The sequence below is a fragment of the Eretmochelys imbricata genome, chromosome 2, assembly GCF_965152235.1.
Source record: "Eretmochelys imbricata isolate rEreImb1 chromosome 2, rEreImb1.hap1, whole genome shotgun sequence".
In the NCBI taxonomy this organism is placed as follows: Eukaryota; Metazoa; Chordata; order Testudines; family Cheloniidae; genus Eretmochelys; species Eretmochelys imbricata.
The window spans coordinates 47349196-47365703 of NC_135573.1; the positions used below are offsets into that span (position 1 = coordinate 47349196).

At 37.7% G+C, this 16508-nt stretch overlaps 1 protein-coding gene across 1 annotated transcript in view; it reads left to right on the plus strand.

Moving 5' to 3' along the window:
• Nucleotides 1-16508, plus strand: part of MMP16 (matrix metallopeptidase 16) — a 243953-nt gene that overhangs the window by 174939 nt on the left and 52506 nt on the right. Inside the window, exons 5-6 of the mRNA XM_077810049.1 lie at nucleotides 3443-3604; nucleotides 6792-7009. Of these exons, the coding sequence (XP_077666175.1) occupies nucleotides 3443-3604; nucleotides 6792-7009 (380 nt within the window). The remainder of the gene's footprint in view (nucleotides 1-3442; nucleotides 3605-6791; nucleotides 7010-16508) is intronic.

Genomic DNA, 16508 nt, shown 5'->3' on the forward strand with positions numbered 1-16508 from the left:
GACATTCTCATAAGCTAACTAGGTGAATGGGGTCTAGATGAAATTACTATAAGGTGAGTGCAGAACTGGTTGAAAGACCATACTCAAAGTGTAATTATCAATGGTTTGCTGTCAAACTGGGAGGGCATATCCAGTGAGGTCTTGCAGGGATCATCCTGAGTCCAGAACTATTCAATATTTTCATTAATGACTTGGATAATGGAGTGGGAACTATGCAGATAACACCAAGCTGGGAGGTTTGTAAGCACTTTGAAGGACAGGATTAGCCTGGCCTTGACAAATTGGAGAATTGGTTTGAATTCAACAGAATCAGTAAAGAGAAGTGCAAAGTACTTCATGTAGGAAGGAAAAATCACCTGTACAACTAGAAGGGGGAAATAACTGGCTAGTTGTTATATTATTACTATATTATTATACTATATATTACTATATTATTATAGTTATTATTATTGTAACTCGGTAGATTAACAAGATTCAGGAGGTAATTGTCCCACACTACTTGGCACTTATGAGGCCTCAGCTCAAGTACTGTGTCCAATTCTGAGTGCCACACTTTGGGAAAGATGTGGACAAAGTGAAGGGAGTCCAACGGAAAGCAACAAAAATGATCAACTGTTTTAGAAAACCTGACCTTTGAGGAAAGGTTAAAAAAACTGGCATGTTTAGTCTCAGGAAAAAAAAACCCTGAAGGTTAAGTGTTTTTATAAAGAGGATGGTGATCAGTTGTTCCCCAGACCCACTGAAGATAGGACAAGAAGCAATGGACTCAATCTGCAGCAAAGGAGATTTAAGAAAAGCTTTCTTACTACAATGGTAGTTAAGCTCTGGAATAGGTTTCCCGAGGAGGTTGTGGGAGCCCCATCTTTGAAAGTTTATAAAAACAACTTGAATAAACCCGTCGGGGATGGTCTGGGTTTACTTGGTCCTTCCACAGCTCAGGGGGCTGGACTAGATGACTTCTTGAGAGCCCTTTCAGACGTATATTTCTATGATTTTGTGATTCTATAATAGCTCCATATATCATGAAGGTATTTAGCATTAAGCGTTCATATTGTCATGGGTACTCAGGATAAGGTTTATTTTTTACATGGCAGCAGTAGACAATATTTGAAAAACTGAAAGTGCTATCAACTTGATACTTAGAAATATTTCTTATTCATTCTAATTTGTGTGCATGTGTGTGGTTGGGGTTTTTTGTTTGTCTGTCTGTTTTTCTGTTTTTGCTATGTTGTTTTGAAAACCAGTATTGCATCTTGATTGGATTTCTTTGTAGAGATTCAGTATCTTTCTGATTTCCTTTTCCTTTGGCAGAAGAGAAAAGAAAGGTGGGGGGACGGGGACAGAGAAGAACATTTTCCTTGGTATCACTCTTACTCCCCCATCCCTGTCCCTGAAGAAGACCTTTCACCAGTTCCATTGTGTGGTTGTTCTTTGCTGCAGTGTACCCCTCATTGCCTTCAGACTAGTCAGAATAGGTTCAGCAATAACATTCTTTCCCCCTCCATGATGTGAAACCCTTTCCTGTTAAAGAGGATTCCAAGAATAGCAGCTGGTATGACAGACTCTTGAAACCTGGAAATTTAGGAGGCAGTGTGGAATCACAGGTCTCTTTAGATGGAAAGCCACTAAGTTTGGGGACTAACCCCCCAGCAATGTTTTGGGCAGGTGGCAAAGACAAACTAAAAGGAACTTCTACTATTATTATTTTTTGCAGTGTAGTTGTAGCCATGGTGGTCCCAGGATATTAGTGAGAGAAGGCAGGTGAGGTAATATTTTTTATTGAACCAACTTCAGTTGGTGAGAGAGACAAATTTCTGAGCTACACTGAGTTGCTCAAAAGCTTGTCCCTTTCACCAACAAAAGTTGGTCCAATAAAATATATTACCTCTCTCACCTTGTCTCTCTGTTATTTATCATTTACATTGCAGTAGCATCTGGAAGATCTAGGCATTATACAAATATATGGAGAATCAGGGACCTGCTCCAAAGATCTTACACTCTGTGACAAGTGCTGACTCTGAGTATTTCCTTTCCCCTACCTGGGACTAGCTTGTCTAGGGACAATATGGCTCTTACATCTCACATTTACTCTGGCTCTCTTGGTGGTGGTGTTGCTACAAGAAGCCAGATACTAGGGACACTTTACACTACTACTTTACACAAGTAGTCTCATTGATTTCAATGGGTCTATTTGCATGAAGTTTGCAGAATTAGGGCTTAAGTCTCTATTTTAAAAAGAAAGCTCATGAAGAAACACAGAGTAATTTTTTGAGTGGATGGGGGATTGGAGGGGGGGGGAGAGAGATGATTAAACAATAAGCAATGTATAGTCCTGATACTGCAATATACTTTGTGGTGGAATTACATAATTAGGGCCCATATTTGTAGTTTTCAGCAAGGCTGCAATACTGGCAGAGATCGGCATTTCTAATTATTCCCAGCTCTTTGCAATAAAAATGGAACGTTGCTATGCAGAGGGAAAGACTTTAAGAAGTGAAATCAGTTCACACATCTCTAATTTCTTTTGTGGATTTTCAAAAATGCACAAACAAAACGTGAGCTTGCCCTGTTTGTTTTCTAGTAAATAACACTGTCTGAGTTAATCAAGGGGTGATATGCAACAAATCAATTAACTGATTTTAATCTTTTCTTTTTACTAAGTGAAAATACTGCATATAATTGTATTATTGAGACCTACCTAAAATAAAAAGCTCTAATTTTTATATAACCACTTACTTCTGTAAACAGATCACACAGTGAGGAATCTATTAATACCCCACTGTAAAATATATACATAGAGGTAGCATCCTGGTTTGAGAGAGATAATGGGACACCCACCTCTTTCTTTATCTTCCTAATGATTTAACTTAGGATGATTCAGAAATGGACACCCATGTTCAGGTCATCAGCAGGGGTCCAACTGTAAGCAGTTGGGAGACTAAAATTCTCTGCAGGACTTATCCTAAGTAGGTAGTGTACAGTTTATGAAGTTTACCACTTATGGCAGCAATATTCTCCTTGTGAGCTCAAGCCTACTTCCCGATGCAAATGCTTTTATTCAGTCTCATTATAAGATTCAATTAGAATTTGAAATAGCATGCAAGCTAGCTATGACTATCAAGACTTGTGTACAGTAATATGTTTTTGCACTGTGTACTCTTTACAAGGCTATTTGAACAAAGATTAATACAGTCATTTGAATCCATAAAATGATCACCACATCTCTTTCATCACACAGTGATAATAATTCTTCACTTGTTTAAAAGAAAAAAGTCTACTACGGTTCTACAGTTCCCCTTATGTTTCATTTTCATATGTTGGCTCTTGATTTTTGTTATAAAATCTGAACTCATTAAAATGTCATTCAGTGTCCAGGATTCTGTATTTGTATTATTTTATTGTTCATATTATTCTAAAGCATTTCCTCTTTTTGTTTCCATAGGAAATGATCTATTTTTAGTTGCAGTGCATGAACTGGGGCATGCTCTAGGCTTGGAGCATTCCAATGACCCTACTGCAATCATGGCTCCATTTTACCAGTATATGGAAACAGACAACTTCAAACTACCTAGTGATGATTTACAGGGCATTCAGAAGATATATGGTATGTCATTTTTTATTACACATATTAAATAGTTTGCTTAAGAACATATTTGAGGACAAATTATATATATATATACTCTGTCAGCTGTAGTTCAGAGGCCTTGATTTCTTGCTGTGAGAAAGCCATGGATTTTGATGAAACTCTCTTATTTAGTCCCACACTATTCACAGTTTGCCTTTAAATCTGCACTCCGCTGGAATGATAATCTTAAATATTTAAACTGCTAGTGAAGAATATCTATAAAGGGATCCTAAACTATTAAAATATTAAGAAACGCAGGCCTTAACCATAACCTGCTCATTTCCAAAGTGCTCTGTGGCACCAGCTTATATAACTGGAGGATTGGTTGGTTCTCAATATATCAGTTATAAAAATGTGCAGTTCCCTTGGTAAAGCAGTTTTGTGGTCCCACCACCCCCCATTCTTATTGCAATAAATATAGCAAATTGATTTCAAAAGCTTGTTATTAACAACCCAAGGTTTTGCACAACATGACATAGCTGGGGTGGGGAGGAGAGGGAAAATCCTGCTCTTTAAAATATATATCAGATTTGGCTATTGTGGCCTAAAATGAAAGAAACATCCACTGTAAATAATTTCTCATTTTATTGTATTCAGTCAAAGAAAGAAACATAATTGGAAAGAAAAAAAGCAGTTTACTCATTGCAGGTTTAAGGTAACACAGGACTCTCTCTGACATTTCCACAGGCAACTTTTGTAGTACATAAGTTTTAAAAAGCTTGACATACACAGTTAACCATTAAAGAATCTGCTTTGCTAAATTAATGGAGCATTTACATTTACATTCTTATAGTGAAAAATCTGTTCTATCTGTATGTTAATGCTAAGTGACTGGTAGATATCATTTGCATGTGCAAACGATGTCATTTAAGTTCACTAATTTGTTTTGCATTCATTACTTTTCCAATTTAAATGTCTAAGTGGTAAGTGTTCTCTCTGGGTTAAACTGACTTTTAACAAGGTCACATTTCTTGCTGATCTTTTGCTGTTAGGAAAGCCGGATGAGTTCGTAAAGAATAATGGTGCACCTCTGATTAGAAACCAAATACATCTATGCTAAATATTATATTAAGTGATGTTATACTCTGGATGGTCCAGAAAGGGAACAAAGTGATTGGCTTGTTAAAATTTATTGTATATGGTTAACCGAAAAAAAGAGGTTGTTTTTCATGAACTCATAAGTTGGTAGTCTAGACAAGGACATTTTGCCCATATACTAAATAATAAGCTCTAACAGCTGTATGCTGACTTTATTGCTCCTGGGAAGTGATGCCTGACAGCACTACCAAATTGCATGTGGAAACTTTGGTTTGGATTTAGAATCATTCAAATATTATCCATTGCAAATTAATTTCTTTGCTGCCTGTACTAAAATCAAAAGGTGATTTGGACTGAATGTCTGAAAAAAATGTTACCCCTATGAAAGTAACTATGTTGAGCTACACTATTCATCACAGCCTAATTAACTGTAAATTATGAATGTCATGCTCCTTAAAATTATGAAGGAAATGTCTTATTAAATTTCACTGATGGTAGTTTGGGTTGCCTTAAATATTCAATCAGTAAACATTTATCCTAGTTAATTTACTTTCTTTGATCAAGTACTGGACATTCAGATTTCATTTATGTTAGATTTAATTTTGTCTCAGGTTGCAAAGATGCTCCTTAACCTACTGTCATGCAGATGAATTAAAGCAGACTGTTTTGTCATGTACAAATAGACACTGCAGTTAAACTGATCTAGATAGATAGCTACACAGAATGGGCAGACTTAAAAAGTGTGTCCTACTTCCAGAGATATTACTGGTCCTACAGAGATGTCATATATTTAAAATGGAAAATATCACTAGACCCAATAATATCTCTAGACCTGGAATGAAGTTTCTTATGCTGCCCATTACACATAAGGGTTTTTAACAGCATGAACCTAGAATGACCGTATTACTTACAAATAGTAAAACTAAGAATGGACTAATCAGATCATCCTAAATGAGTGCCATTAAAAGCTTTGTATTGTACCACATCATGATTTATTCAGTGTAAGTCAAATAGTTTATAGCACAGATATTTTAGAAATGTTACACAGAGGGTTTTTATTGTTATTATTTTGCACTATTTTTAAGTTTGGACAACCTTTTCAATCCATTTGCCCATAAAATCAAATGTCAGGGTTGCCATGAGTCCAACTTTACAGGATTCATAGGGAAAAATATTAACAATTAATTTCAAACATTTCTTTAAAAAAATCTAAATATGCATTCTATATACATAAATGCCCAACATTTAAAGCCCAATCTCAAGACCTTCCACGGCTAGAAAGGTGCTTTGTGCCCCAACAGGAGCTGGGAAAATATCCTTTCCTGTGACCTTCTCTTTGTATCCCTGATGGTTCAAGCCTATCACTAGTTCAGAACTCAGTTTTACCTGGCTGGAAACTTAGGTCAGTATAGTTGGAGGGTTCGGGAGAGAAATTCCACCTCTGCGGTTAAGAAGGAAATATTTTTGAGTCTGGTTGGTTTATAAAACAAAAAGGCAGCTACAGAAGCAGCTCAGAAGCATTGAATATTAGAAGTAGTTCAAGAAAAGATAGATTAGTGAGAAGACAGCAGGTTAATTTGTCAAAGGTGCATAATAAATGCAATTTATCACATGCCTGTATCATTAATCACATAACCACGACATGTGCTGTGTGTGTGGATGGATGGATGGATGGATGTAGGTATTAGAATGTTCAAAAACATGGGTTGATGGTAGAATTATTAAATGCATTTGTCAGGACAAATTTCCCACATTTTACATAACCAATGAAAGTTTTGTTCTCACCAAAACAGTTCTATACACTGTTGTTCAAGCACAAACTGTTTACCATGTGTAATCTTAAATTGTGGTGGATTTTGTGGTCTGAAAGCTTGTTGGGGAATAAAGGAGGAAGGTATCAGAATTCCAGCAGTCATTTTTTTCTTCATAAGTACGTTGACTTTATGGATCCAAAGCACACATTGTCATACTCTATCTTCACAGATCAGAATTTGGAAAAGAGCATATTACACCAGCTAAGCCATTCCTCTGCCAATGCAGGAGTATTCTTTGGGGTATATTTTTGTAGGGCTGTCTGCAGTCCAATTTACAGTGATCTAAACAATGTCCTGCTGCTGACATTTTTAAGGTCCACCTGACAAGATCCCACCACCAACAAGACCTCTGCCAACAGTGCCCCCGCATCGTTCTGTCCCTCCAGCAGACCCTCGGAAGAATGACAGGCAGCCTAAACCACCTCGGCCGCCCACTGCTGACAAACCTTCCTATCCTGGAGCCAAACCAAACATCTGTGATGGGAACTTCAACACTCTAGCTATTCTTCGCAGGGAAATGTTTGTTTTCAAGGTAGGACACTGTGAATTTTTTAGTGTTACATCAAGTGTCTGCATTTCTAATTTTTTCAGGAAACAAGCTTTCATTCATCATGACTCCACTTTCCCAGCCTTCTCACAGTTAGAAAGTTCAAGAAAAGAAACTAAAGAATAAACATACAAATGGCTTAAATGTCTAGCAGAGCATTGCTGTAATGTTCTATTTTTGGAATACATTCATGTCAGCAGAAGCTATAATGCCTCGAAATTTAAGGGTAAGTAAATGCAGCATCTTATGCACAGATTAAAAATACTGCATAATTCAAGGCATGAATAGAAGCTGATAGGAATGATTTTGTTGGGAACTTAGCCACTTCCAGTCACATTGCAGTTATTGTGTCTTCAGCACACACTTCTTTACAAGGACCTTGTAATTTAACTTTATAATTAGATCAGTCATTTATAAGGGATGTTTGTCATAGTGTAAAAAGAAAAGGAGTACTAGTGGCACCTTAGAGATTAACCAATTTATTTGAGCATAAGCTTTCGTGAGCTACAGCTCACTTCATGTAGCTCACGAAAGCTTATGCTCAAATAAATTGGTTAATCTCTAAGGTGCCACTAGTACTCCTTTTCTTTTTTGCGAATACAGACTAACACGGCTGCTACTCTGAAACCTGTCATAGTGTAGTGGTTCCTTTGATACATGTTTGAGTAAAGGTCTTTGCTATAAGAACTTCCTTGCAGATGTTTTATTGTTTATTTCAATTCATGATTTTGTCTGGAGCTGCGTATATATGGTGCATCTCTCACCAACTGGACTAGCCTTTTCATGGAGCGGCTTCACTAAAGGTTCAAAGACGACAAATCTAAGCAAAGCCATTTGTTAGAAGAATGATCTAGCAGAGCACCTTGTATAATTTCCAAATTGCACTGCAGGCTACAGAAATAACAGAATCATTATTCAGTCTTTTAAGTAAATTAATTTGCTGACAGTTATTGTTGTGCAAATTGCCAGCAATAAGCGATAGGTAGTGTTAATGTAGTATATTATCTTGGAATCCACAGAGATGTCCTAAATTTGGCTGAACAATGGACTAGGTGAGATTTTTGTTTTGTAAATATATGTTATGACTCTTCTTGATTTCAAAATTATACCTAGTGAGAACAGGCATTTTCCTCCATGAAGTTTTTCTGCCAAGCCCTAGGGGAAAACATTAGCAACAGGATTAATTTGTCCTATCAGATTGACCTTCTGGTCCACAAATCCAATATTTTACCATAGCTTTTGTCTTCTTTTCTTCTGTGCCCTGTCTTTGCAGAGATTGATAGAATACTCAACACATTTTCCCCTTATATACCTTCTCCAAAGAACCTTTTATCAGTATTCAACAGCCCTTGAATTGCTTTAAGACTTCTTTAAAAATAATTTACTTATATGCTGATTATTTTATGTTAATTCATTCAGATTATTGGGTTCTCTTCACAAGCAAAGGGCAAGAAATGAATTATTTTTCCATAAAAGACTGAGGATTTTGTCAGTCCTTCTGAAAAAAGGAAATAACCTATCATTTGAATATTTGGCTTCTCTTCAAACATTGTGTGCCTTTCTTTTGGAAGTGCTATACCATCAATCTTTGTGAATAAAACGAAAAGGTTAAGGAAGAATCTAATTTTCTGAAATACATTAAACAGGATATTAAAATACCTACTTCATCTCATATCATCCATCTCAAGAACAACAGAACGTACTCTCATTTATTGAGGACATGTGTCAATAAATACTGACTTGATCTACCACTAATACAGAATTGCCTGTCTAGCTAAGCCTGTACTTCCAGACAAATAGATTCAACGTAATCCCTAACTACTTTTTTCCTTTATATGTGAAAATAAAAGTTGTAGCAGTTAAGAGAAAATCATTTCAATTCAGTTTCATATACTAACTTAAAATCTTTTATTTACCATACATTATGAACTCAACTCATCATCATCATCAACGCAAAGATGGTTTTATGTTTCAGTAATAAGCAGATTTCTATTCACGCTACTGCGCCTCAGTGACAAAACATGATTAAAGCTCATTCCAACAATTCTAATAACCAGCAGAGTACATAGGTTCATATTTGAGGCCTGACTTTCCACAATGTATATGCAATTTTTACCTGCACAATGACAGGTGTAATATGCATAATTGTGCTTGCAAATTGCCAGTTAATAATTATCCAGTTGATCACTGGCAAACTAAAATATGCATTTTTTTTTATGTACTCTCAGAATTGCTTATACAAATTGGATACACAGTTGCAGAACTTGAACACTTCTGAAAATTTGGCTTGATTGTTAGAAAGTTAAAAGTAGAACTGAGATGTAAAAGGAAACAGTCTGAGATTCACAGTGTATTTTCATAGGAAACTACAAGCAATATTAATTTCAAGGAAACTTATTTTTTTTAGTTCAGCTACTAGGATGTATTCAAGGGCATCAGAGTTTTTGTTCAAATTCATGATCTTTGTTTGCAATTTTTAAGACCATCTTAAAAACATCAGTTTCTAATTGGATATTTCCAGAGTGAAAGTTAATAAAACTATTTTTAAGAGAAAAGTACAATATAAAGATTTTTTCTCACCCCTTTTTATTGAGTTTTATCATTACTTTTACAATATAACCATTCTGCCAACTAACAGTATTTGATAGATTTGTAAAGTTTTTGAAAGATGATTTCAAATAAGAGGAAGAGCTGCCCCTGCTCTGACTCGAACTATAAACACAAGAGCAAAGCAGCTCACTTGTTTAAGACTTCCCACAGATCAGCAAATGTACTTAATTTTGTGGATGAACCTTTTTAGTAACAATGTTTAGATTTCTGGGGAGAGCAAATTACCATTCTTCAAATACACTATAATTAGAGCCACATAAATGTATAGTTCCACAAGGAAATCTCCTCAAAACACTAGGGAATCCCCTTGCCCTTAGAACACCCCTGCCAGTTCTGATACATGGGGGAGAAGTTTGCTATCGAGAAAAAAGGGAAAACATGTTTTAGTTAAAGGAAGCATAGGAATAACATTTATAGTTGGCTTGAAATGTGCAGGAGATCAGACTACGTGATCACAATGGTCTCTTCCTGACCTTAAAGTCTATGAGTCTATAGATGACATTTGCATTAAGTAGTTTCTTCATATGGACAAAGTCGATTTCTAACTTGTGGGAGTTGCTTAATCATTCTTGAAGAGCTACAAACAACAAATGGGATAGCAGAATTTTGAGCACCAACAGTTTTTATCCAGAAGCTCCTCTTAGACCCCACAATTATGCTGAATAGGATGAGTGTTTAGCTTTCACTCTTATTTTCAGTGTTTTATTTCAGCTAATTTTCCCTCCCTATTTAGTTATGCCTCCCACAGGGATGTAGCAAATGGCTGAAAAACAAAAGAAAACAAACTGGTACTTCTCTCATGGGGAAGCTGTGCCACTTGTCACACCATTGTCCCTCTGTCTTTAATGCAGAATCTCTCTGTCACTGTGTGTAGCACTCTGTATCTGCATTTCACAGTCTCATCTGCTCCTCAGTCTCAGGAGAAAGAATCCTCTGACAGTCAGCACATCTGGGGCTATCTGCTTCATTGAAAGGAACTTCATTTTCTCAAATCATTTGGCAAGATCCATTATTGCAGGTGGTTATTTTATAAATGTCCTTTACTTCCCCTGTTTTATATCATTCATTCTGCTTTTTTAGTCTTCTGAAGCAGAGAGCCAGAGTTTAAAGCTAGTCCAGTATTTCCGATCTGTGGGATCAATGATGATCAATCTCTTCAGACAAACTATTTCATAGTTAAAAAATGTTTAAGAGGACAGATCTGTCCTGGTCTTGAAAGAGCTGTACCATTTCATTGCTTCCCAGGGATTCTAGATGGAGCCATCCCAGTCATTTTTTCTAACTATTGCTCAGGGGAATTTCACAGCTTTTGATTAATTCAACACCATGGTTATTCCTTACCAACAAGAGTGCCTACCAGCTCTGCCGCCATCATCCTCATCCTCATCATCAGTAGTGTGCTCACTGGCCACTTCTCAGTTTCATGAGTTTTCACAAAATCCCTGGCTTTTGTAGCAGCTCAATCTGAAAATAGGTGGTTGTGGTTACCAGGAAAGGGCACACTAGGGTTACACTTATATTTTTGGACTTTGTCCTGCAAAGCATATAGGGGACATAGTCCTCTCCCCATCACTATGTGACAATGTTAAAGAATGGCAGAAGAAGCTGCAGAAAGTTCTGGAAAAGGAACTTGATCAGAATAAGGACCACACTATTATTTGTAATGGTATTCTGCCTCTCTCTGCTTCACTTCAGAACTTCTGGCTAGACAATTCTCCAGCCCTTTCTGCCTCACTTAATAAAACAGCTTTAAAGAAACAGTAAAATTATCCTTACATACTCCTACCTACTATAATAGTACCAGGTTCCTTGAGAGAATCTGTAGTAAGTGGTTAAAAATTCTGCTATTCCATTTGTTGCTTGTGTCTGTTCAAGTGCAAGATAGGTGTAAATCCATTTAATTAGGGAGGGAGAGAAATATCATGTACTCCTAAGAAACTTATCTTCTGAAATTTTGATGCGGTGGATGGTAGAAGATGGATTTTAGGCTGGACTAAATGGGCTGTGTTTTATGATCTTATAATGCCTCCTTCACAACTTGTAGAAATATGTTTTCTGACTCTTCACATCCAGAGAAACATTGAAAAAAAGCATTTATAAAGTACAAACAATATTGTGATTGGTTTTCTGGTAATTAAGTGGTAGCTGTCATTACCCCTTGACATTAGTCTAGACCACAGTTGTATTCACATGAAACTATATGGATATAATTAAAATTCCATTTCAGAATTGTGCATTTACATAGAGTACCCTATTAAACACAGATAAATAAAAAGAAAATCTGTCTTCCAGTCTGTGGCAAACAAGTGAGGAATTCTGAAAGAAATCCGCCATGCATTATATATAGCCTTTGGTATTTTTGGGTAGTAACAGGAAAGAAAAGAGTATATGGGTGGGGAAACTAATATTAAACAGAAGAGACAAAGAAACAACAGCAATAAGAGAGTGAACCTGACTGTATGTGAGAGTGGAGATTTTTACAAAGGTCTCCAGGGTTGCCTGTGTAACTCTTTTGTGTCACATGGCATTGTGAATGTCTGGACTGCCAATGGCAGCCTGGGAAGGTTCAGCAGAGCGCACTTTGGGGTCCAGAAGGGAAAAAACATTGAATATTTCAGCCATGAAAGAGTGAGAGCAAGAGGTCAGGATTAGTTAAAGCTGTAGACAGCAGACTCCTGTACACTACTTTTCCTTTTATTATATTAGAAAGAACACTCTGGTGGGTTAGCTCAGTAATGAAGAGGACAGCTGTAATTCAAGTAACTCTAGCTTCAATAGCATTGAGGAAGTGAAGTGCAAAACAAAACTCAGCAGGGACCTTAGCCTTTAGTTCATCTAAAGTAGGCGACCACTGGAAATTAAGAGACAAGGGATGTGCCAGAAATATTGGCATCAGAATAAATGGTAAGGGATCCAGGAAATAGAAGAATAGGGTGGAACTGCATTGGAATAATGATGGACAGCAGTTAATATTAATAATACTTATCACTTATATAGTTTTTTTTTATTTGAAGATCTCACCCCGCTACCAGTATTACTCAAGCCTTTCCACACACATGTGAGACAGGTAAGGGATTGAGTGATCACTCTGCCCAGCAACAAAGCTATAGGCCAGGAAATGTGGGAGTATCCCATATCAAACTTCAGGGGGATTTAGGTAAGCAGACTGTAATTACCTGAGTTATGTTTTGGCCAGAACAATAAGGTTAAACCCCTACTCTTTATTTTTTAAAGTGTCATAGGATGGTCACACAAGTGGCCAGGAGTTCAGTTTTATGTCTATACCAGAGATGGCAACTCAAACAATACCATACCAGGGTCACACTTTAGATTAAGGTTCTATTTATAAAACATTTTAAAAGGACTCATAAATGCTTAATAGATGTTATAAGAATGTCACAGTTAAGAGTGTATCTGTTATAGCTGTTTATAAGCAGCTTATTAACCTGTTGGACTCATTAACAATCTATAAAATTGATTAACCATGTATTAAAACATCTATTTATCAGTTATTAACCCTTTAAAAGATATTTATAAATGTAAACTTAACATGAACTGTGAACCTGTGTCTCCTAACACCGCAATTAAACATTGGTTTAATTCTGTTTCACAAGGGAGAGTACTACCTACAAAGGCAGTGAAACCACTTCCAGCAGCAGTAGCAACAGTGAGAAGATCATAGGAAGATTCACTGAGAAACTGAAAGGGCCCCCAATTTATGCCTTGGTGGAGTAGATTAATAAGGCCAGGGCCGGCTCTAGGCACCAGCAAAACAAGCAGGTGCTTGGGGTGGCACATTTCTAGGGGTTGCATTCCGGCGCCAGCCATGCCGCCCCTAGAAGTGTTCCTCCTCCACCCCAGCTCGCCTCTGCCTGTTCCCTTGAGCACGCCGTAGTCACTCTGCTTCTCCCCCCTCCCTCCCTCCCTTCCCACACGGCAAGCCTGGGAGGGAGGGAGGAGAAGCCGAGTGGCGGCACGCTCGGGGGAGGTGGTGGTGGTGGTGCAGCGGAGGTGAGCTGGGGCGGGGAGCAGTTCCTCTACTCCCCCCGTTACTTCCTGCACTTCTCCCCCCCTCGCTCACCTCTGCTCCTCCTGCTCCCCTGAACGCGCTGCTTCTCCCTCGCCTGAGAGGGAGGGGAGAGAAGCGGAGCGGCGGCATGTTCAGGGGAGCAGGCGGAGCAGAGGTGAGCTAGGGTGGAGGGTGGCGGGAGCGGGAGCCGCAAGAAGCAATGGGGGGAGGAAAGCGGCACGCCTGGGGGAGGAGGCGGGGCCGGGGATTTGGGGAAGGGGTTGGTAAGGGGTGGAGTTGGGGCAGAGCCGGGGGCAGGGCTGAAAAAAAGCAGGGGTGGCCAAAAATTATGTTGCTTGGGGCGGCAAAAATCCTGGAGCCGGCCCTGAACGAGGCATAGGACAGACCCTTTAAAAACGTTCACACTTAAGTCGTTCCGCTGAACTTAATGGAATTACTGAAGTGCTTAAAGAAACTCATATGTGTAAATGTTTGTGGGATTGGGGCTACTGTCCATAAAAGTCTTGTGAGTTAAAAATATGTATTGGTGTTAAACATGCACATTAGCAAGGCCTTGTTCCTTATTTAGTTTGAAGCTAATAAACCCCACTGAAGCAAATATCTGAGAATAGATCTTTATAAAATGTAACCCAAAATACCAGAAATTTATCATTTTCATAGAATTCATTTTTTTGTTATTATTTTTGTGGAAGGGCTGGTGGGTCCTCTTTCCCAAACTCATTTTATCCTTGGGAGCACAGAAATACAGAAGGGCCCATTTTTTAATGTATTCCAAGGATTTTCTTTTTATTATACTGATTAAAAATTGAATTATGCACCTGAAAAAATAAGCATTGAAAATCAGAAATAATAAAGATGTAAAATCCAGAAGCCATAACTATAACTCCAGAATAAAGTAAGTGACGGGATGCAAATTCCAGACTCAAGCTGGGGCCTGGGGGGGGAAACTGTACATGTTATAACGGTACATGTAGCTAGAATTATTCACATTGCTAGTCATTGTCATGTCTATTTTTTTTCTCCATTTCTCAAAGGGTCAGATCCAAAGCCTACTTAAATCAATGGAGGTAATCCCGTTGACTTCAGAGGGCTTTGGAGCAGGCTCAAACTGCATATTTTACACAATTCCGAATACGAGAGACAATAAAGCAGATATAATACAACAGAGTGCTATGGAAGAGTTAGAAAAAAGATTAAAATACAGACTAACTGATTTACATTATGGGCTTGATCCTGCAACCACCACTCATATGAGTCATTCAGATTTAGGTAATGCTTACATTTTAAGCAACCGATGGGCCTAATCACAGGACTAGAAGTTGCAGAATCAGTCCCTTACTTTTTTCTTCATCCTTTTACAGCTCTCTACTGGAATACAGTAATTAGCTAGCATAATTTATTCTTCACAAAATAACTTCCACAAAACTGGTGAAATTAACGAACAAACAACATTTCTAGTTGAATACAGATCAAATTTAGCAGACAGAAGATGCTACATCCTTTGGAACTTGCCTTCTTTTAGGGACCTAAGGGAAAGGTTTTTTTCAACACTTTTAACTGAGTGAACTGATTAAAAATATTTTGTTGGCAGGAAAACAAAAAAGTGCATCATTGACAAAATAATTACAAAATCTCACAGCAAGGAATAATCTAAAATTACACTGAGACATATCTTCAATTTTGTACCACCAGCAAGTGTTATCTTGTAATATTAACAATACATTGTAATTGGGGCTACAGTCTAATGGAACCAAAGGGAATAATTGCAAAAACACTTCAAGCACAAGGCTTAATTAAAATTTCTTGTTGCACAAAATCATGGCCTTTCAACTAATTTAGGTAAACATTTTGGGAAACAATTGGAATTGCTTGTAATGTAAGCTTTATCCAACAGCGGTATTAATTGTTCTGAAAATATTTGTGTAACATGAAATTACAACTAAAGCTCTATATTCTAAACATTTTCATTTTTTGCATTTGCTCTTTATTGGGGCGGAGGGGGCATTTCAATGTGTTAGGCAATTGACAGTGCAGGTATTGTTCAACAGGGTTGAAAAGAGACTCAGTTAATGTATTCCTCTGAATTATTTATCTTCCTCTCCAGTCTCTCTCCCTTTGGAAGGATTTGGTGTCACACATGGTAACTTAGAGCAATATTTATATGTTTGTTCTTCAAATATTGAGTGTTATTATAAATCCTATTTCCACGTAGCAGAGAAACTTTATATATATTCACCCAAATGCTAGTGGTATGTGTGTGGTTTAAATGTTTTTGAAGCTTCATCCAGTTGGGAAATTGGTACCTCCTGGATGGGGTAATCAAAAATACATGGTACCAATGATATGGACGCATAATCTTTCTGGAAAAAGGTGAAATCCTGGCCCCGTTGAAGTCAATGGCAAAACTTCCATTAACTTTACGGGAGCTGGATTGCACCCATTGTTTGCGAACATGTTTAGTGTGACTGGAGCAAACACCTTTTTGAACAACATGTATTAAGTAAAATAAAACTCAGTTTTTTGCATGTAATTTCTATGTTAAAACAAAAGCCAAGCAGTGTCAAGCATTGAAAAATTAGGAAATGCCAGTCTTATGGTTGCCACGCAACCTTAATTCTGTTCCCCCTTGGTGTCTAGCCTGTGTAGTCAACTGGTCATGGGACTTGTGTAAAATATTGGATGCATATAAACAAGGAGGCTTTCTTCCCCAGTGAGGTCTGGGTGAACTCTTTCTCCATGTGGTAGCCAGTGAGGGGAATGGGATTCTCCGGCTATGTGCTGAGTGCAATGGTGTGGTTGGAGAGGGTGAAACCTGGCCCAACCTGGCTCTTTCACCCACCCTCA